Source organism: Centruroides vittatus, unplaced genomic scaffold, assembly GCF_030686945.1.
Source record: "Centruroides vittatus isolate TY-2023 unplaced genomic scaffold, ASM3068694v2 scaffold_1015, whole genome shotgun sequence".
NCBI lineage: Eukaryota > Metazoa > Arthropoda > Arachnida > Scorpiones > Buthidae > Centruroides > Centruroides vittatus.
This window is the reverse complement of record NW_027122666.1, coordinates 5,394,240-5,417,259: the sequence shown is the minus strand read 5'-3', so window position 1 is coordinate 5,417,259 and position 23,020 is coordinate 5,394,240. Positions and strand designations below refer to the sequence as shown.

Genomic DNA, 23,020 nt, shown 5'->3' with positions numbered 1-23,020 from the left:
TTTCTTCATCTGAAGATAACTCTAAACCTGACATTTTCCGTCATTAGCATTTTTAAAAGGACATCAGCATCTTGCTCCATGTTGTATTGCTTGTTTGCCATATTGAAAAATCTAAAAAATATAAAATAGTCACAAATACTAATCTCTGTTACATCTTCCAATAAAATACCTAATTAATTAAAAAAATGTAAACATAGTAACCACACTGTCAAAGATTAAAATTTGAATGCTGTTACTGTTGTCACTACCATAATACTTGTAAAGATTATTGATAATACAAAAGACTCATGATATATATTTTGATGTAAAATAATTGTTACGATGACAAAAAACACTATAAGAAATAATCATAAAGTGTTTTTTAGGTTATGTCACTGTTTCTTTGTTGGTGCTTGAGACAAAATTTGAATTTGCAAATTACTTTAATGAAATTAATTTAATTATAATTTAAAGATTATAAAAGTAGACAAATTATTTTGGTTTCAAGAAAATAAATTTTATTATAACATCATTTATATTTTTTAAATGTAAAATTGCTGTTTTTAAAATTTATATATGTATATCCAATAGGTTCGAAAAATTTTACAGAAAACTTGTAAGAGAGAGATGTTTTATTATCGTAAGATTACTGACAGACCATTAAATGAATCCGTAAATACTCAGCACTCAAAAGATGAGACAGTTTTAACCTATATTAAAAAACTTTCAACAGGTAAGAATTTATATTGGATAATTTTTAGCATTTTAAAATTTTGATTAGAAAAGCTGAATTAAGCTGATTTGTTTCAGAAAATCGAAAATTTTTCCCAGTTTTTAAAACAAAACAGACTGAACCAAACAAAAATATAAGCATTAAGCAAGAATGTTTAACAAATGGAACAACAGATAAGGATAAAAATAACAATAATGACCAAGATGATTCTTCTCCCATTGTATTTTACCAAGGTACAGTTGTAGATATACAAAAACTTGTACAGCAGTTGGTGAAACGAGAAAAAGCATGTACTGAAGCTGAACAAAGATTACGAGAATTAGAATTACAATTAAGTAAGTTTATTAATTTTATATACAATATCAAAATTTTTTGGAATATTAATAATAATTTTCATCATTATGAACAGAGGAAATGCAAGAAAAAGTTAGAGCTAGTGAAAACCAAAACAATAAAGCTAATATGGACTTGATAGAGCAACAACAGAAATTGAAAAATACAGAAGAGGAACTGAAAAAAGTACAATCTCAATCAGAAAAATATCGAAAAGCACTATCTAATTGTCAAGATCAGTTGCACTCTCTTCATTCTTCTGTACAAAGTGTCCTTCGTAGATCGTCTTCCAGATCTGGTTCCTCTTACAGCTCTGACACCAGAAATGATAACTCTACAATACAGTTAAAAGAAGAAACAAAAAGTGACAATTAATTACGACAGGTTATATGCCATATATATATATTGTACAGTGTAATTACAGTTTATTCATCTCAGAAAATCAAGCATCAATTGCAACCAGTGAATTCCTTTGCACTTCAACAAAATTTTGCACAGTGTTTTTGCCATTCCTAATTTTAAAATGAGGAATTTACCTCTTTTTGTGTCATAACTTTGTTGATCACAAACATTAAAATAACAAATGCACACTTTGTTGTAAACATGTTTGTAATTATGACAAGATATTATAGATGCCATATAGCTGGTAGGTAGATAAATTCTATTGTTTGTTTTTTTTCTTTTTTTTTTGTAAATATTGGAATTTAACTGTGTTATAATTACATGCTAGTCCATAAAAGATTTTATAAATCTTGAACGAATAAATGTAGAAAAGTTTTTCTACAGATTTGTTTATAGATACCATTTTAAATTTTGATTGAAAATTAATAGTGAGTGTTTTGTATGAAACATATTATTTATGTAAATAAAAGTTACTATGGAGTACAGGAGAAAATTCAATACATTAATTTATAATGCAGACAGACAACCCATTTTATATTCAAAAATTCGTTTTATTCAGCAACTTATTTTTGGAGTTTCATTTTCTTCAGCATACTTTATCATCAGAAGTTTTTCTTTATATTTTTCATATGTATAAATAAATCCACCTACTATGTTCAAGGAAAGTCCAATGGCATTCAAATAATGAAATTTAACACCACCAAATGTCATAAAGCCAATCAAAGTCTGGAACATGCTTTTAATTATCCCAACTAGACTTGTAGTCAATGCAGAATTCAGAGTCGTACACAGAAATAGAGAGTAATTGAGAATGAATCCAATGCCTATTTCTGCAGTTAAACACAACAGAAAGCTAACATCTGGAAAAAAAAAACATACAATTCTTTTCTTTTTGAAAATTTTAAATACTTTAAAGTATACTCTACCTAAGATTTTCAGAAAAAGTAAGACCTTAGTAAATTCTTCAGTCATAAGGCCTAGTAATATAAAAATAGGGAATGTATTATAACTGTTCAACTGGAGAATGTCTAAAGTAGCCATGTTCTTCTCTGCACTACGTTGTACCAGGATAAGATAAAATCCTTGTGCAATAACACTTAACACACCATAAAAATATGCCCATATGTCAAATGTCAAATCTCCTAATCCTGAAATAAATGAGGACTCAAAACTATCATTTATAATTTCCTTTGCAGAAAAACTTACCAGCAGTGATGCATCCTAGAGTAATCAGTCCAATAGATAAGAATATTTTACATGAAGGCCACTTTTTATGTAATATAGATAGAGTGAGTAAGAGAGTAACAAAGGGTGTACATCTCTTAATTGCTCCATACATTGGTATATTCATACCTCCTAGTGCATTCAAGGCTAGCACAGAATGAATGGCATAGAAAATAGATGGCAAGACAAAACTAAATCCTGAAAGAAAGAAAATAAGTTTATGCTTTTAGAAACTTTTATTTTAGACAAAAGTGCAAACCTTTCTTAATATTGTAAGGATTCAATTTGATGCATTTCAAGAAAGAACAAAGTTCTAACAAGATGACAGTAGAAATCATTTGACAAGCCATAATAAAAAAAGGAAATTTAAACATGTAACTTGTGAAAATGAACTTGTTGATGAAAACCATGAGCATAGAACATGTTCCATACAATATTATGGATCCCAAGCTGGCACGCAATGACTGTAATTTAATGCATAATAAAATTGTATTTGAATCATGAAATATTATACATATAAATTGTTTCAAAAAAGATTTGATAATAAGCAGAAAAATTCAAAATATAATGAACTGTTCTATCAAATTTATCTCAAGGCAGAAAATATGATAAGTATCCCTTATACAACATGGTTTCACTCTAACACAGTTTGAAAACATCACAATTTTTAAGTGCAAACCCTGTAATTTGATATTTTTTATGTTAAGCAAGCACGAGTGTTCTCATATTGACACACGGATTTTAGAATATTGAAATTTTCAGTGTTGTTTTGTGCCTTTCACCCAATTTTCTTTAATTAATGAGAACAGATTGCACAATTTTTTTTCTTCCTTATCCTAGCAAAGCTCAGATGATTACGATATGTCCAATCAAATACTGGAGGAAAATATGATTCATTCAACAAAACCTCAAATACTCCAATTAACTAAGTTCATAGTTCATCAAATGTTTTCGACCCAATCTGGGTATTCCTCAGGATATCGTTTTAAGAAATACACCGTGTGAGATGGAACATGCAAATCAAATCCAATGCGATTCAAATTATGAATAAAACGGTTGAGATTGAAAATGGAACAATCCGCTCGTGCTAAGATGACAGTTTATGAGGAAAATAGTAATGTACAATAGATACCTTGATGGAATATACAGAGAAATTTCAAGCATCACAAAAAACAAGATAGCCTATAACAGGCCATGATCAGTATATGACCTACTTTGCAACAGAAAGGACCCAATAGACTTGAATCACGTACTGGGAGTATATGAGATCCCTATGTGGAATAACAGATTCAATAATAGCTTGGTTTATGTGGGCTCAACCAAACGCTCCCTTCAACAACGCATAAAAGAACACAAGTATGACATAGACAATCAGAAGCATACCACCGCCCTTGCACATGTCACCTCTGAACCTGGAATCACGGCTGATCTACAAAGTGCCCAACTCATTAGACTCTCCCACTGCACGGACCAACTCAGAATCATGGAGACCCTGGAAATATACAAAGCGGGATTACGGAACACGTGCATTAATTATAAAGATGCGGCCAACGTTTCACAAGCATGGAAGTATGTTATGAGGGGGAGAACCCACAGTAATTACATCTTAATAGATTTATTTAACAGTTATGCAGCAACTTGCAGTAATAACTTCTCATGCGCTAAACTGTCATCTTAGCACGAGCAGATTGTTCCATTTTCAATCTCAACTGTTTTATTCGTAATTTGAATCGCATTGGATTCAATTTGCATGTTCCATTTCACACGTTGGGTGTATTTCTTACAATATCCTGAAGAAGACCCAGATTGGGTCGAAAACATTTGATGAACTATGAACTTAGTTAACTGGAGTATTTAAGGTTTTGTTGGATGAATGATGACAATATTTTGCCAAAAAGAAAATGTCCTCATTTAATGGTGTTTAGCAGTGAAGAAAAATTATATTAATGTGCAATACTTTTGATTGTGATTACTAAAGCAATCAATAATTAACTAACAAACACTTCTCTTAATTACAAAAACAAAATAGCTAACTTTTGTAACCTAACCCTATGTTTTGTATTAATCCTTTGATTCATATACCACTGATTTGCTTAACACGGCACTTTTTTGGAATCTAAGTACCATATTATATGGAGACTGTAACTGTATTTACTTGCATATAGGACAAAGTGTGACTTTAAAGATCAAAACAAAGAAAATTAGATTTATTACTACAATTCTAATTTTATTTCATTTAATCACAAGTAAAATATCAAATGAACATAAATGCACACATTGTCCTGCAAAAATTACTGGCATTTTAAACTTTAAGGAAAAGTCTTGTAAAATCAACAACATAATTTGTTCATGTAAAGCTGGACAATGGGGAACCATTTTTGCCAATTCTTAACAGTCAAATCCACTCTCCGTCAATTAAACTTAAGAATTTCTCCGAACTCTGATTTCCGAATAATCATCTGTTTTCACGTGGGAATGGCTTAAAACTTATATTGTGCTCCCGTGTGACTTCCGTGGAATTTCAATCTGGAATTCAATTCAAAAGCTTTGCTTTTCCTGTTGCTATTCATATTTACTCCTGACAATGATTGAAACGACCCAGATAAAATACTTATTTTTAAATACAAGAGGGTAAGCATCCGGTAAAAAATGCAAATACACAATTCACAAAAATTATTTGCAAAAAATCTTTCACTTGCACGTATAGGACAACCTAGGAATTTGAGGCTGTGATAAATGAATAAAAACCTCGTCCTATGTGCGAGTAAATACGGTAAATAATCTTTATAAAAATTTCATTTCTTCAATTATATCCATGTTCTAAGTTAGCTAATAGTTGCTCAATGCTGTAGTATCCATCATTGGCATTTCCTTGCTTAATCCTTTGATATATTGCTATACTAAAAAATGATTGTGAAATTTAAGGGCAGTACACCATGTAGAAATTTATAATTTGACCATAAATTTCTTGAGTTTAATCATGCGTAATATAAAAATGTTTAATGATTCTGTCATGTCTTGTCTTAAAACAATAATGTTTTATAGTTCTTAATGTCATTGTTAAAATTTTAAAAATTCTTTTGTCATTAAACTTCTTTATAGGAAATATGAATAAGATGAAATTACATATAACAGTAATGACCAAAAGATTGAATTTTTAAAGTTTTAATGTATTATAATTTAATAATATACTGTTAGATATATCTTTCATAACTACATACAAATGTAAATATTCATATTACAATTCTATGTTCTGTAAGTTAGAACTTCTAGATAATAATAATGCTTCATTTTATTAAAACTTGCTAGAAAAAGTAACTAATGTTTACAGCTATTTTGAATAGCCTTCAGGTTTAACAACAATTAGAACAAAAGATTTAAAATTTTGATTTAAATCTCTTATGGTGTTTAGCAGTGAAGAAAAAATTTATATTAGCATGCAATACTGCTGACTGTGATTGTTAGTTAATTATTGATAGCTTTAATAAACATATTGCAAACTTAATTGCAAAAAAATAGTGTTAGGTTACAAAAGTTAGCAAAAGTACTATTTGTATGTTCCCTATATATTAAAAGTAGGCCTATTTCAATTATAAGTTATGTGTCAAATATGAGTTTGGCTCAGGGTACCATAGTTTGGATACCATTGAGCTAACATGGATGTCTGGTTTCATATTTTATCAACCAGCTACCTGTATTGTGGGCATGGAAAAAGATCCTTTTAGTATCTGCAGAATGGGAAGATTTTATACAACATATATATCTGGAGGCTTGATACTTAAACCAGCCTTATCATTTAATTATTAAACTTAAAAGCTAGGAAAACATGTAATAATAAACAGTATTTTTATAATTAAAGAATTGTTTTCCATAAACAGTGATGTATTTTGTTGTTTAAGGGATTGCTTGCTAAACAAAATTCCATTGAATTGTAAATAAGTAGGTACTTATAAAAAGGATGTTTCTCTTATAATTGGTAATTTAAATAATAATAATATTTGTTAAATGGTTATATAATAGAATTTATCAGTAATTCATAAAGGAATGCAACCATTTAACTTCTTTGCTACCATTGTCATGTCATTGTCAATAACTGGATCATCTATGAGAGTCATCAATTTCTGATAGTTGTGTAAAAGATAACCCTTTCCATTTATAAATAAACCTTGCATTATTGCCTGAAAGCGTATTCTTTTTCAATTAATCTCTTAAAAGGAAAGAAGGCTTCTGCTAAAAGAGGCAATGACTTTCTTAGTTTCTCATGGCTTCTTTTTTTATTTTGTTCTTCCTACGGCACTAGTTTCCTGTAAGCCTTTAACGAAACTATAAACTTCAACATTCCCTAGCTCTTGAAATTGACTTTGAAACTTACCTCAAGAATTATCAAAGATCTCTTTATATCTATATTCTGATAATAAGATTTATCTTTTCTTTCTTCTATTTCAAACCCATCTGGTTTTATGCTGTACTCCTGTGCTTATTGTTACATCAATTTTAATTGCAGAATCAATTCCTAGTTCGTCAATTGGAGGAATTCTAGTATCATCAAATTCCTTTCATCTCCTAACTTCTCTTTGTTCCATAATATTTAGTATTACAGCTTTATTAAACAGCACAAATGTGGTAGCTTTCCTTCCTATGCTTTCATCTTGATTCGCATAAGTAAAAATATGTTTATCTAACCCACTATTGTTTGTAGCCAAAATCTGCCAGAGTACTAATTTACTCAAATAATGGCACTCATGGCTCTGAATTGAATGATACAAATTCTTCAATTTACTTTTTAAGATATCCTTAATTCTATCTATCTATACAATTTTGATTGAACTTTTCCGCTTCCTTCAATATTTGACTTATAAAACCCCGTGATTGGAAAACATCACCTTTTTCCACTTTCAATCCACCATCTTTAGCTATCCCTGCTATGACCACATCTGCTTTAGTTCTAATGCTTAGATTATACAACTAGCCTTTGTTCTTGATCTGTGCTATAGCTTCATCAGCAGTATGACCTCCTTTAAACTCAACAACTACTGGAATAGGTTCAAGAGTCATCCTACCATTTGCATCTTTTGTATGTGACATAAATATTAGATCTGCATGTCCGTTAGCTGCAGCAGTTAAGACCATAACAATATTTAAAATTTAATGCTTAAGCACCATAGTGGAATCCATGATATGCTATGCTGCTTCTGAGTTGCTTAGTGAGAATTTTTCTTGATTATCTTGATATACACTAGCAAATTCTTTAAAAATTTTTTCTGTACTACCTATTACTTCCTTTATATCTCCATCGGAAAGCTTTTTAAATGAATCTTCAAGATTTGTAGATTGAGCACTGACCTCTTTAAACCCATTATTAATTGAAATTGAGAAGCTGCTGCTGCCTTAAATCTTTCTTTTACTTCATCTGTCTGCCCTCTGTATAATCTAAATTGCCTGGGTCTTAGATTGATCTTCCCTTTGGTATGAATACGAAACACATGTTCATCTACATTTATGTTATCTATACTAGAGATACCCAACTTCTCCGCTATTTCTTTAAGTTCATCACCACTATAACAATAATTATCTCCTGGATTTCCACTACCTGTAATTTCATCATTTACAAAAACTCTAAGGGCTATTTGTTTTTTCCATCCTTTTCAAAAGAAAAGCATAGCTTTATGACATCAGATACAACTTCTATTTTTCCATCACCACTCTGCTCAGTATGCATAGTGTGTTTAACATATGCCTTATTGATGCCAAGTTTTTCCATCAGTCTGCTATCAGAAAGGATTAAAACTGAACCCAATACACCACAAATAAAAACTTTTTTAGATGTTGAACCAACATTTGGAGTTTCATAAAGCAATGAACTGAATTTTTCAGCAAGTCCTATAGGTTTCTCTGTTCATTGGAAGAACCGGATTACCTTTATTGTTATTTGGATTAACTGGTTCAGTGAGTAATAATTTTATTAACTTGGGCTTATGTTCAATGTGTTTTGTTTTAGCTGTTGCTTTTGGCATTTTTGCACCTATTTTTTCACACTATGTGCTGCTTCTTTAAATTCTATACTACAAAGTCTCTTAGCTGAACTACTTTCACCTTCCTCCATACTTCTCTTTTTATTATTTTCTTGAGCAAGATCGTCTGGTAATTGAAAAAACTTATTCCACATATCATCTTCTCTCTCTAGTTTTTCTTCTGAGTGACGGTGCATGAACTCTTAATCATTATGTCTTTGGATGATATACACTCTTGAACAAAGAATTTTAGTGAATCCCATTTATTGCTATAAATTAAACTTTCACAGATATCCTTACCTTTGCGGTAAAAAATGATTTTCTTTTTTCTGCAAGAGTTGCATCTTTCAAAACTAATGAGAGAGTTTTCTTATCTTTAATCTTAAATAGTTTTGATAATAAGAGACCCACTATCACATTCATCTATAACATATCTTTTATAAGCATTCGGGCTTTGCTGCCAAAATTCCCCAAAAATTTTTTGATAATCATAATCTTTGTTGCCTGTATCACCTTATTGGCCATTTCTCTCAAAAAATAATGGCATTCCTCTTCATAAAGAAAACTCAACATATGGTTTGCTGTTTCCATAAAGAGACTTTGCCATGGCCAATCCAAAAAACACTTCAGTACTTTATGAGGATAGCTTTTAAATACCTCTATTTGTTGCACTTTGTCCACTTGTGAGAGTAAAAACATAAAACATCAGCATAATGTTCTTTAGGAAGATCAAGCAGAGTCAAACATCTATTTGCTACATATCCTGCAGATCTTACCAAGGATTCTTCTTTCCCTAGAGATTGGTTTTTGCAAAAAAATATTCAGTTGCTGCTTTATTACCACCAACTGCTGCATATTCAAATGCATATTGATACAGAGAACACTTACTTTGCCATCTTCTTTCAATCATATTATCCATATTAGTTATTTCTCCCTTTATATCATATTCCAGAGAGCCACTAGTTCCTGCTGCCTAACCTTTCTTGGGTCTTTTTTTCTATAAAAAGATTTTCTGTGATTTTCAGATATTTTGTTCCATAGTTTCAGAATATCATCATCATCTAAACAGTAAATACATGCCAGTCTATAGAATCTGGTAATATCTAAACTCTCATCTTTAATTAACACCCCTGCTGTTTTCTTTTTATCTACTGTCCCTTGTGATGTCCAACAGAAATTATTTGGTAGATCTATACCAAGATAGGGATTTTCATCATGATATTCCATTCATTTTAATATTTGTAAGTCTATTATTGGTTTAATAAACCCCAATATTTTCTCTCTTAAAAAAGGTCCAGGTTGTGGAAGCTGTGTGTACTTTTTCTATTACTTTGTCTTCTATCTCCTGCCATTTTTCTGTTTCACTACCAAGCAATGGAAAATAGAATTTTGCCATTAAATCCCTAATATCATCTTGATTCCACAATGTGTTAGCTATCTTAACTAGAGTCTATGCTTAAGCATTAAAGTGTAATTCATTATTTACCCCCTACCGAAATACTTAGTGTATCGTATTTCTTACTAATGCAAAAAATAAAGAAAAACATGTATTTTATTGTGGTTTCTTGGATATCACACACAAATAAGAAAAAGGTTTCCATGTAGACTTGTTTGCATCAACTTTTATTCAAATTCTAAGGGGCATTATAGATGTTTTCTACATAAAGCTATAGGAAACAATATCTGATTACAAATAATGCTATAAAACCCTTTAAAGGCTCTATCGTGTTTCTATTACGCTTAACCTCAAAGCATATCTGCAAACTCATAAACAAGCTAATTAGTAAAGCATAAATTGTTTACTAACTCATGCACAAAATTCCTCGGCGGTAGGTTAATTTGACTTTAGTTTTTCAATCTCGTTTGTCATGAATTTTTTTTTTTCAAATTAAAAGTTTTTCTAGCTTGACTAAAATTGATCATTTCAAGTTTAAATCAAAATATTTCTGCTATTATATAAACCCTTTTTGAAAGTGTTCAACTTTTATTATAAACCTTGTTCTTAATGGTCAAACCATCCAATATCTTCTTAACATCAGATGTATTGCCAGATACCAACTGCACGTTAGGTTCACTTGATGACGACATTCTGAAATAAATTCATTAAAAAAATATATAAATGATCTTATATTAGTATCGAGTAATAAGAATTTCTCTGCACTTACCAATGAGAAATTACTTACGGTAAATATTCTTCCGATAGGCTTTGTGTCAACTGACGTGAAGGATTTATACTAAGATTAACTTGTAGTATACCATATATACTAACTGCGATGTCATTGAACTGTTAAAAGAAGAACATAATTTTAAAACATTGTCATGATGGCATATGATTCTACACTAGAAATATAATCAATATGTTGAGTAAATAATACTAAACACTTCAACTATTATTAAGTATGCAATGGAATGTATTTAATTTACTAGGGCAAACATTATATGAATAATTATACAGATTTTTTAAGTAATAAAATAATTTATTTTTAATGGATTGAATAATTGCTACATTAACAAATATTTAATCTAAAAACAATAATATAAAATGGATAGACAATTTATTAAATTGATACAGATGATAGATAAGGACAAATTCAACATGTCGGAAATAAATGGATCGGCAACTATTTGCGGGACAATAAATCAATATGCGTCGTTCTTTCGCAAATCTTTCCGCGGGACGGCACGTTCTTCCTTCCGTCATAACAGACTAAATACAGAAATAAAGAGCCCAAAGGGACAGAGATCATTTTAAATTATTCTTAAAGCTCAGCACACCAACTGTTATCCTCCAATAATATATTTTTGTTTTCCTTCCTCTTAATCATGTCACCTCTGTCTCCCAGAGTTTTGAAGGAGAAACAAAAAAAAAAAAAACACTCCACTTTGATTTAAATTGATAACACTCACTGTCAAGCCAATATGATGGCAATTTTGGAAAAGGAAATTGAATTGGGTGTATTAATCACTAAGCTTTTCAATGTGCATTTCTTTTTTCCCCCCTCCCATCTCTGAGAATATTCTGGCAATCCATCTCCATCAGCAATGAAGTATATCAAACTCAGGTTGACATTTTTCTTAGATCAATAGTGTCATGTTTCCTTGTTTCATTCTTATAAGAAAAAAAAAACTATATGTATGATTGACTGATGAAATTTTACTTTCTTCCAGACAGGAACCATTAGCTAAATTTAATATATATGAGCACAAAGAATTTCTCTATCTAAAAACATTAACCAAATTTAACAAATTCTATTAGTTTACACTAAATTCTAGAATGTATAAAGATTTAATGCTTTATTAATATTTAATAAAGCTTAAAAATCTTTAATTAATGTAGCATCCCATCGTCTTGCTAGCCTAAGTGAAAGACAAGCAAGCTTTACTGGATGCATATTATAATTTATAAGAGAAAATTGTATATAAATGAAATATAAACTACACTTACTTGCATAACCTGCCAGCTCATAATGAATATTGTATGGCTGATGGAAGACAATACAGTACTTAGCATGTGTTCCTGCATCCCACCATCTGTCACATGGAGTTTTTTAACACCTGTCACCAGGAAGCAACATTCATCAGCTGATATAAAACAGTGTGAAGTTCCCCCTCATTTAAAGTGTATGTAATATTATTTAAAATAATTTTTTCCATATTTCCACATTTAAAAATTCAAATTTCCGTAATTTAATTTAAAATTTGGAAATTAAATTAAATTTAATTTCCAAATTTTAAAATTAATTTTATGCATCGTAATAAAATTTCACATTTTTTTCTATTAATTTATTAGTAACATTAAATAATAATAAGTGTGTCATTCTGTAAAAATAATTAAATTTTATTTTTAAAATTTAACAATGGCGCGTTTTGTTTATTGTTTCGGCGCATTCAGCAGGTGGCGCTTTAAGTTTTCAATAGATGATGCAACGTGTACGACCTGACAAAGAGAATTTTTAATATTATAATTAAAATAAAAATGCTTTTTGGATAAATTTCATTACTAATCAAATAAATTTGGTAATTGTTTTAAATTAAATATAAAGACGTTCGCAATAGTCACACAATTGTAGTAAATTCTTGAAAATATTAAACTTTTTTCAAGAACTTTCTAAATGCACAAAAAGATAAAATAAACAGGTTTAATTTGATTGAAATTGCCAATTACCTTTAAAAATCCACCTTACAAACGAGGAAAGTTCAACCTGCGTTTTGAATGGCGTCCATGTTGCTTTCGAATACGCAAGTTTTCTACAATAGATGGCGCTGAAGTAGTTATTGTCTTGCCTTCTATTGTCAGTTTCTTGCATTAAAGCTTCAGTGGTGTGACGTTAATGTCAGTTTTATAAGCCGGATATAAAATTATCTGAAAATGTTTTAAACATTTTAATTGCTTGCCTTAATTACTTGGGATTTTCTAAATAAATTGCACTAAAAAACTTAAAATTGTTTTATAATTATTTAGAGTTTAAAAGATTAAGATTGCTAATATTTTTATATATAAGGTAGGGGAGCTCATTATGGCCCACTGAGTTTGGAGTGTTATTTTTACCATTTCTAATTTAATTCATTGCCAAAAGAATAGCCTAAACTTGGTAGGCCTTAGCCTAATGAGCTCCCTACCTTATTATAAATTGGATTGACAACATATTTTAAAAAGTATTAGTTAATTGGTGAAAATGTCCACAAATTTACTATTAGAAATTCTTATTTTTCTGCAGAAGAATAAGTTTTTAATATTGTTTTATTAAATAGATTTGGTTTGTTAGGATACGAAACGCAAAACGTAGGCGATCTGCCAAAGAGGAGTGCCTCCGGGAGGACTTTGTATGAAAAACTGGCTCCTATTTAGGTGTTAGACACGTGAAGAAACTCCGGGAAACTTCACGTGCCCAGCCTGTTCGTGAGGCTCATTTAAACATTTTTACGTTATAAAACAAATTAAATTGATATCAGAGGATAAAGATCACGAAGATCAGAAGAAAGCAAACAATTTACGTATTAATAATTAGTATTCCAACAAATTCTGTAGAAATTTTGAATCCCCATTAAAAAAAAAAAAACAATTGAAGAAAATACCTTTTCCAAATTTCCTGACAATATAAACAATATACTAAGCTCTTTTCATGTGTATGTTTTGTGTATGTATGCGTTATGTTGTATGACGGAATATATTAATTAATAGGAGAATGTTTATAATGTTAACTATAGAAATATTAATATATTTCTCCAAACATTACAAACAATATACAGTATATCACTTCGAAATGAAGAATATTCACTGTAACGTGCTCTGATAGCATAAGTAAATGAAATATCTTTATCTATATTATTTTGGGCGGAGGCTCGACTTAATAAATCACTCATAGCTGATTAATTTGGTCCCAAATTATCCAGTTTCGAATCCCAAATTCTGTTTCTTTTCTGATATTTATCATCGATAGTAGAATCTGGGTGCATATTTTTAAATATATTGACAGTAAGAAATATGCCACGCATGTAAAATAACTGGACACAAAAACAAAGAACCCCATAAATATAAATTTTACATTTTTATAATTCAAACGATATACGAATATTCATAAATCATGCTTTTTACGGCGCCATTTTTTTCTTCACCGAACAGATCTGCCTTCTTGATTAAATGAACATTTATTATGCAAATCCATAAAAAAATTTTCTTTCTTTAAAAATATTCCCATAATTGTTATATTCGGTAACAATAAAATAAAATCTCAAATCGGTTTTACTTTGTTTATTGAGGAGTTTTGGACCGTTTCCAACTTCTTGTTGGGTAACTCGATGGAGGAAATCAAATCAACACTCGAAATGGTCCAAACAATTTCTAACATCTCGAGATTACTTGAAAAATTGTGGTCTATATCACAGGAAAGGAATAAAAACCGCACGAAAACACACACATACAAAAAAATAATAAAATCCAGCTGTTTAAATTAGATAATAAAAACTGCTCCTGCCCAATAGCAAAAATTGGAATTTATAATAAATGGTTTATTTAATTAAAAAAAAAAAAGCTCAGTGATCATTAAACTCTTGATTCCTCCCTTTTAATTTCACTTTAAAAAAATGTAAGTTTAAAAAGTTTAAGAAATTGGATCTTTATAAATTTTTATTGTTGTGAAATATTTTATGGTTTATAATACATTGAAATTTGATCTAAAGTATAATCAGGGCCGGCTCAGATGTCAGTTTTTCGGGCCTCAAACTGAGGTCTCGCACATTTAAATTTCTAAGATAATTTGAAAAAAAATTTATTTTTTACAGACATTTTGAGGCCCCTACTAATAGAATTATTAGTAGGGGCCTCAAAATGTCTGTCTTATAATGCCTTATAAGACAGACATTTTGCGGGGTTTTTCTAAGACCCCGCAAAATCTCCAGCAGGTCTTGAATACAATCCGTGATTTAGAGAAGAAGCAACAGAAAATAGTTTTGGTTAAATCTCGCCAGGGGCATAAATAGCGCCACCGACTATATATTTTATACAATTGTCGCTTTGCAAGAGTGTTTAAAGCGTAGTGCGTTAGTTAGAGGGTTAATATGTTACTTCATTTTCCGGAAATGTGGCATCACGTCATCACGTCGTCACGTCATATGATTGAAATCATTCCCAAAATGTTTACTCTGACCATATAAAGTAATACAGCACGCATGGAACTAATATTGCTGCAGTAGTTCATCAATAACATATCTTTATATATATATATATGACTATTTTCTTTCCTATTACAAGTATTAAACCCAACTCGAATTTCACTTCATTGTGACGATGCTCATATACATTTGAATAGAGACACTAAGTATAGTCCCTTGAATTTAATGTTACTTAGTAATTAAAGTCTTTTAGCAGAGGCTAAATTACAAGATTTTTAATTAGAGGATGGGAGATCCTTTAATTAAAAACTATTGGTCTTATAAGTGGACCTAATTACTTGTATAACAAGACGTAAGTAAAGGGCTAATACCTTTATAATTAAAGTAGTATACGGGGCTTGTATTTCAAACTGTTCCATGGCTTGGAATTCTTTGGAAATTTCACAACAGCTTACTCACGCAAATTATCAAATTATAAAAGTTTTCTAAGTGGATAAATTCAAAACGTTGGAATCACGAGACTCAATTTACCAAGATACAAGAGACAAATTCTAGTTGACAGTCGGAGCATCCTCTCAGTTACTGCTTTATAAGGCATTAGTTGTTGTAGGTTTTTGGAAGCCTGGAGCGGAGAGGAACCCATTGAAAGTCGTTTATCATAGTCAGCAGAGTGTTGTCGACACGAGTGCTGCCTGCCGGTAATTTACACCGACTTGGGTGGTACTGACGTCTCTTTGATGAATTACATTACAGTCACACGATATCGACGGGGAGAGTAAGACAATGCGAGCGACTCTGCACCCCTTTTACTTTCGTTTTCAATAGTTCTGACGCTTTCCAGACAATTCTATTAACAGGTGGATTTGATCTCTTCTTCAATTGGCATTGTCCTTTACGGATTTGGTACGTCACAAATCCGAAATTACTCTCGTAATGCCTTAATCCAATTAAGTTCTAGAAATCAGTAAAGTCGTTTATGTTTGATTGTGACGTGTGTAAATATAATCAAGAAAATCAAATTTTGTAAATATTTTTAAATAAAATGGCGTTTATATACTATATAGTGTAACTAATTAATAAAATTTAATATTATCGTTTAAGTTAGTAGATTACAATGTTTTTAAATGGTTCTCAGATATTTAATTTTTTAATCGATCGATACAACAAATCGGTGTATTGTATTAGAAATTATTTAGTTTAAAATATATGCTCTCCACCTCAAATTAGTAGTGACTTGCCCCTGTACATCATACTTTTCCTCTTAGCAATAGAGTCATGCCGGTCATTTATCTAACTCCTTTCAGGGGAAAAGTTTTGAATTGAAATAACATTGGAAGGCTGTATATGGTTAATCGGGGTCTCCTGTCCCTAAGCTTTCCATATCTGGTCTCTACTTTCATCTATCTAACTTTGTTCTTAAAATTAAGGAAGGACAAACAGACAGACATATGTATTAATATTAATAAAAATAACAGAACTATTTACACTGAACCTTTAAAAAATTCTGCATTTTTTTAAGTATGAAAGGTAATGATATAAATCAATTAAAAAGGGAGCCTAAGTAGGCTCAGTTTTCCTCCATGGCAGATCGCCCTTGTATTGTGTTGCCTTTTTCCATGCAATTCTAAATAAACCTGTAATAATTGATGAAAAAGTGTTTTTTTTTTTAAATTTGTTTTACTGATTTTAATCTTATATTTAGTTTTAATCTTATAATAGTTTTAAACAGGGATAGAACCTCTGACTAACTCTTACTTCTCTCAGGTCCTGAGTACATAAATATATACAGTTAAACCTGTAAACAACGGTAACCGACGGGCCATTTTCGGAGGTTATTTTGTACGTATTTTTACTTTAAATATATATATATATATATATATATATATTCCTGAAAAAATGTCGTCATTGAAGGTTATACTGTATTATATTTATATATTCAGAGTCTGAGAGAAGTGGGGTTAGAGGTTCCACCCTTGCTTAAAACCTGTTAAAACCCATTTTATAATTGATTATTTAAATACAATATAGAAATTTTTAAAAATTTATTTTAAGAAAATATTTTCTTAAAATCGATTTATTATTAAATATGAGCGATTGCTATTTAATTTGAAAGGAAGAAAAATTCTAAATAATTTCATAAACGATAATTTAAATAGTTTTACAAATGATTTTAAATAACGATTTACAAAACCTTTCTAACTTGGTTTTTTTTTCATTTGAAAGGTTTTTGTAAATCGTTATTTATAATTAATTAATTTTTAAAATTAATCTATTTATTTAAATATATTTTTATTAATTTAAAAATATTGTAAAGAAAAATGTTTAGAACATCGATTATATAATTAATGGATTAATTTAAAATAAATTTTGTTTTGTGGTAAATTATATAAACAACTTCCAACGTTTTCAATAATTCAAGAGAGATATTTTGAAAGATTTTTACATTATTATATATTTTAATTATTTATATTTTTATATATTAATGAAATGTATCTAAATACACCTCTAAATAACGGCCACTGATGAAAACAAAAAAAAAAAAAAAATGGCCGCTATTGAGGTTATTTTGTTGTAAGCGTTTCAAAAAGAGACATCTTGAAAAATGACCGCCGTTTAGAAGTGGCCATTGTTCGGGATTCTATGTATTATAAAAATTTACAAGTTATTCAAATTATCTTTCAATATTTTAATGTATATCCTTCAATACATAATGAATCAGATTAATTACAAGCGGTAGAATATTACGCGTCAAGGTTATTCGAACGGTCCCAAATCCGTGAAGTTTTTAAATATGCCACCATTGCTCCGGGAGTTGGCTTCTTTCAGGGTTAAATAATGATGTCAACTAGGGGTTTCCTCCTAAATTTAGGAGGAAACCCCTAAGTTGACATCATTATTTCCTTCCGTCCTCCTGATTTCCCCTAAATTTAGGGGAAATCAGGAGGACGGAAATTTAGGAGGAAATTTAGGAGGAAATTTAGGAGGAGAAATAGTTTAGGGAAAAAATGCAGTCTGACCATATTGGTTACTGGAGTTTCAGCAGCGAATAGGAGTTATAAAAGTCACATGACTCACGTCAGTTTCTTTTGTGCCCACGCCACCTGTGCCCTAAAATGAAATTTTGCGTTTCTCTGGATTATTAAAAGACTAATACTTTTTAAAAATGCATTGCACCCGAACAAAGCTATTTAGAGGAACTTGTAGATTTAGAAGGCATTTCAGGTCTGTTTAGGGGTTTTCCGCGACAGAAGATTGGCAACACTAATTAAATCACTACAGATCTCATAGATCTGTACAGCATAAAAATACAGTACAGGCATTTTAAACGATTGTTTTCCTAATATTTTATAGTTCTTCAGCCACAATATCAATTTTAGGGAAAGTGCATTTATTGTGTTTAGTAATAATACATTTTAAAAGTCACTGAAAAACAACGTGTTCATACGCTCTGCCTCCCTTCATGCTCACAGCTTAACATTATCGGAACCATTAAGAAATGTTTTAATCTTATTGTGATATGAATAATAAAATGCTGAAGTGTTTGATACATTTCTTTTATTATTTAACGTTCAATAGATAAACCATGGAGGGAACCTGTGCTGCTCCTGGATGTAATGAATCAAACAAGAATTTAAGAGAACTTTCAAAGTTGTAAAGAAGAAGCACGCCACATCCGACGTACTAAAAATTGTTTTCATAAAATATATGTTTCTCCATTCCAGTTTATTTTATTTTGTAATTTGTGAGAAATTTCTTACAATCTTTTAAGTGGTAAACAATCAAATGTATCTATATTTAAAAGATGTACTGTATTTGAATAAAATAATAATGTATTATTAATTAATTATGAACAAATATCAAGCAATGGGATCGGTTATTGTATATTTAAAAAACAATAATCTTTAAAAAATTGTAAAAATTTCTTAAAAATAAAACGAGTTTCTAAAATTAACTCTTTTCTATCCGACTTCGAAAGAGCTAAGAACTGAGATGGACACCGTGGAAATTAATAAATACTTCTTACTTTATTATTCACCATTCGTGCGTTATCATTCAAAATACCCAAATGCATTTCGCAAAATTTTCTTTGCCTCTTCAGTGGATATTACACCTTTACGACAGTGTTACATTTATATTCTATCAAATTTTCCCAGCATGCATCTACAGATAGTCCGGTATTCAGGTTAATGACATTTGCATAATTTTTGATACAGTAATGTTCCGCGATACGTCTTGTTACAATGTTTTCAAATTTGTACAATATTTTTATACTATTTCTATTTATGATACAATTATTATTTTTACAATGTTGATACCATGGGGATTCACTTCGTTTCAGGCGAATTGCCGCTTCATGCTCTTTAACACGTTGTTCTAGCTGTCTTCCCGTTTCTCCAACATAGATCTTACTTTTTGGGCATGTACATATTAGTTTGTAGACGACTCCTGCTGTTTTCAAAGGGTCTTGTGCATGTCCTACTATTCCTCTGTTTACCACATGAATACTTTTGCTTAATCTATTTTTCTGTTCGCCCACTAAGTTGACAGAACAATTAGTGGGCGAACAGAAAAATAGATTAAGCAAAAGTATTCATGTGGTAAACAGAGGAATAGTAGGACATGCACAAGACCCTTTGAAAACAGCAGGAGTCGTCTACAAACTAATATGTACATGCCCAAAAAGTAAGATCTATGTTGGAGAAACGGGAAGACAGCTAGAACAACGTGTTAAAGAGCATGAAGCGGCAATTCGCCTGAAACGAAGTGAATCCCCATGGTATCAACATTGTAAAAATAATAATTGTATCATAAATAGAAATAGTATAAAAATATTGTACAAATTTGAAAACATTGTAACAAGACGTATCGCGGAACATTACTGTATCAAAAAATATGCAAATGTCATTAACCTGAATACCGGACTATCTGTAGATGCATGCTGGGAAAATTTGATAGAATATAAATGTAACACTGTCGTAAAGGTGTAATATCCACTGAAGAGGCAAAGAAAATTTTGCGAAATGCATTTGGGTATTTTGAATGATAACGCACGAATGGTGAATAATAAAGTAAGAAGTATTTATTAATTTCCACGGTGTCCATCTCAGTTCTTAGCTCTTTCGAAGTCGGATAGAAAAGAGTTAATTTTAGAAACTCGTTTTATTTTTAAGAAATTTTTACAATTTTTTAAAGATTATTGTTTTTTAAATATTAATTATGAAACATTACAAAAAGAAAATAAATATATTTAAACAAATTTTCATATAAAAATAAACTTTAAAAATCAATTATAACTCTTATTTTTATAATTATACTAATTTGCAAATAATCTTGCTACTCACTTGAACTGCATATGTACCGTACACATAATGTGTACGGTACATATGCAGTTTAAGTTTAGATGTAAATGTTAAAAGAAATAATCGTGCGCTCTATATAATTTCTAATTTTAAAGCATAAATTTCTGGAATAAGAATATAAACCAGAAACAATCCTACGAATTTAATGCAAGAAAATGGTGACATCGTGTAAAGTAGGTACGATTAGAATATTAAAATTATAAAAGGAACTAATCATTTCAAATGCATATAAAATAACCTTTAAACAACGGCCACATATTCGGTCAAAGTCAATAACAAGAGAAAATAAAGGCCTTTTTTACGAATGTATTCGATACGTAAATCGGTATTAACCCAGTTAACATAAAGCAATCATTTCGTTGTATTTTAGAATAACACTTTGGTTAATGTTACCCTTGGTGCCAAGATGGCGGCTCGTCTCTGATTCCAGGAAGGAAACAGTGGGGACGCACGTTCTAACCTAACCTAACCTATTCTAATAATTTGGTTGCTAGTAATTATGGTAATTTATTAGAATAGGTTAGGTTAGATTAGAACGTGCGTCCCATTGTTTCCTTGCTGGAATCAGAGACGAGTCGCCATTTTGGCACCAAGGGTAACATTAACCAAAACGTTAATATTTTAAAAATATAAATTAATTTTTACTCGAAGTTATCGAGTGTATTTGTATTAGCATAACATTTTTTATAGTAGCAATTTACAAGAATTGGATATTATAAGTTAATTCTTCTAACTAGATCCAAATCAAGAAGAACTTTATAGAGTTCCTGGATCCGGACAGAGAAGAACTCTCAAAATTTAGTTTCTTATGTAAAAAACATGACACGAGAGTGTTGTAAAGTTTCTTTTGATAAATGATAAGAAATGTTTTATTCCTTTATTGATTTTATTCATAAATGTTTATGACTTTCGGAGATGGGTGGGGTCCACATATGTTTGTGGCTCATGTCCCATTTCAACTCTCACAATCATTTTACTAATATAATATTTAATTATATTTTTATGTTATACTTTAGAAGGAGAGAAAACTAGACTTAAAAATAGGAATTTGTTTCGAAATATTGATATATATTTCTCATTTTCTGGATCAGAAGTTTCGACATTTTAAAATCATTCACGTATCGGATCATCCCTATTATTACTGTTTTAAAAAAAAGTTTATGTAGTTCTATTTAGAAATAACAAACAAAACAATATTTGCTGTTGAACAAAAGATTTTTTCTCTAGAAACTTTTATAATATTATTATTATCTTTTAAAGGTTTTCTTTTAGCTTGTTATCTTCCTCGATTTCCCGCGTGTAGAATGACATACATTCACTTTCCAGACAGATTCATCTTTCAGATTGATTCCTCGTCTCCACTAGAAGCCCATCATCATTATATGAAAGATATAAATTATCCTTGACGAAACGAAGTCTACAAACATACAGTAAACTATTTCTCACTTGTTACTGATAAATTTGATTCCAAAATTTCTTCAATATTATCGAACCAGTGCCCACTAGTGACGTGTGGCACCGAAATTAGAAGAAAAATAAAGCAAATTTACAGTTTCAATTGCATATCATAATTCTATAACTACAATTATGTTTTAAAATTATGTAGAGGGGTCCTTTTCTGGCCCCTTTAATCCACCACTGCATCGAACGTAGTAGATATATTACTGAGAAAATTACCAATAGAAACTTTTATAATTTTAAATTCTGAACATATACATATCTTAATTTATCTTTAATTAATTAATCTTTCTTGATCGGTCATTTATTTCATTAAAACAAAGAACTTTGGCATATTGTGAAGGTTTACAATAGCTACTTTGGTTTAAATCACTTTATGTTTGTATCTTATATGCAAAAAAAAAAAAAAATTTGGAAAGTGTTCTTGTGATGAATGATTTGGAGGAAAACACAAAAACACTTAATCGACTACCATACGAGTCGGATAATAAATGACCAATCTGACAATTTAGAAAATAAATAATTATCACCTCAAAAAACTTAACCATATTTGGCGAGATTCTGAAAATCTTCAAAGTCAATTTAAAAATTTTTTTTTTGTATTATATTTTATTCTCTGAAGAACATTAACAATACGATAAGTTCATTTTATTTTATATATTTCGTCTATTCTAGTATCATACAACTTGTGTTGTATTATACTTGCGTGTACTTGCTTTGGCAACTTGCGTGTACGTATGTATGTCTGCGCGTTTGATATATCGAAATACTGTATATCGATACTTCATTTTCTATTCTCCCTATATTTAAACCATAGTCCTTAAAGGAACTAATGTTATATTTTAACTCAATATATCAATTTTATTTCGATTCAAAAGTAAAGGGTTAATATTCTATTATAAACAAAT

At 30.1% G+C, this 23,020-nt stretch overlaps 3 protein-coding genes, 1 long non-coding RNA gene and 1 pseudogene across 6 annotated transcripts in view; 2 read left to right on the top strand and 3 right to left on the bottom strand.

Moving 5' to 3' along the window:
- The window catches only part of LOC136986345 (cell division cycle and apoptosis regulator protein 1-like), a 42,562-nt gene extending 40,622 nt beyond the window's left edge, over positions 1-1,940 (top strand). For both annotated transcript variants that reach the window (XM_067283854.1, XM_067283853.1), the window contains 3 exons: positions 571-712; positions 790-1,047; positions 1,122-1,940. In XM_067283854.1, the coding sequence (XP_067139955.1) occupies positions 571-712; positions 790-1,047; positions 1,122-1,420 (699 nt within the window). In that variant the 3' untranslated portion in view covers positions 1,421-1,940. The remainder of the gene's footprint in view (positions 1-570; positions 713-789; positions 1,048-1,121) is intronic.
- LOC136986347 (maternal embryonic leucine zipper kinase-like) overlaps positions 1-23,020 on the top strand; it is a 261,268-nt gene that overhangs the window by 11,126 nt on the left and 227,122 nt on the right. The gene's annotated exons all lie outside the window — the stretch shown is intronic.
- On the bottom strand, positions 1,978-12,363 carry LOC136986353 (uncharacterized). 2 transcript variants are annotated; one of them, XM_067283869.1, is made up of 7 exons: positions 12,128-12,363; positions 10,848-10,966; positions 10,678-10,771; positions 2,931-3,135; positions 2,654-2,869; positions 2,374-2,595; positions 1,978-2,307 (listed from the first exon to the last, which is right to left on the bottom strand). In XM_067283869.1, the coding sequence occupies exons 3-7, from the start codon at positions 10,768-10,770 to the stop codon at positions 2,003-2,005; spliced, it is 1,041 nt and encodes a 346-aa protein (XP_067139970.1). In that variant the 5' UTR covers position 10,771; positions 10,848-10,966; positions 12,128-12,363; the 3' UTR covers positions 1,978-2,002. The 2 variants fall into 2 exon arrangements, with proteins under 2 accessions (XP_067139970.1, XP_067139969.1); XM_067283868.1 differs by having other exon boundaries at positions 10,866-10,966.
- LOC136986255 (uncharacterized) lies at positions 8,550-10,451 on the bottom strand (annotated as a pseudogene).
- On the bottom strand, positions 12,497-13,006 carry LOC136986305 (uncharacterized). The gene is made up of 2 exons (XR_010882456.1): positions 12,848-13,006; positions 12,497-12,619 (listed from the first exon to the last, which is right to left on the bottom strand). It is a non-coding gene; the product is annotated as an uncharacterized lncRNA (long non-coding RNA).

What these genes read in the sequence shown, in the direction of transcription:
- LOC136986353 (XM_067283868.1), bottom strand. Translation starts at nt 12,205, where the DNA reads ATGCAGGAACACATGCTAAGTACTGTATTGTCTTCCATCAGCCATACA. An exon ending in GTTTGACCATTAAGAACAAG is followed by an intron (nt 3,136 to 10,677) that starts GTTTATAATAAA and finishes ATTAAATTACAG; the next exon opens with TCATTGCGTGCCAGCTTGGG. An exon ending in TCTAGGATGCATCACTGCTG is followed by an intron (nt 2,596 to 2,653) that starts GTAAGTTTTTCT and finishes CATTTATTTCAG; the next exon opens with GATTAGGAGATTTGACATTT.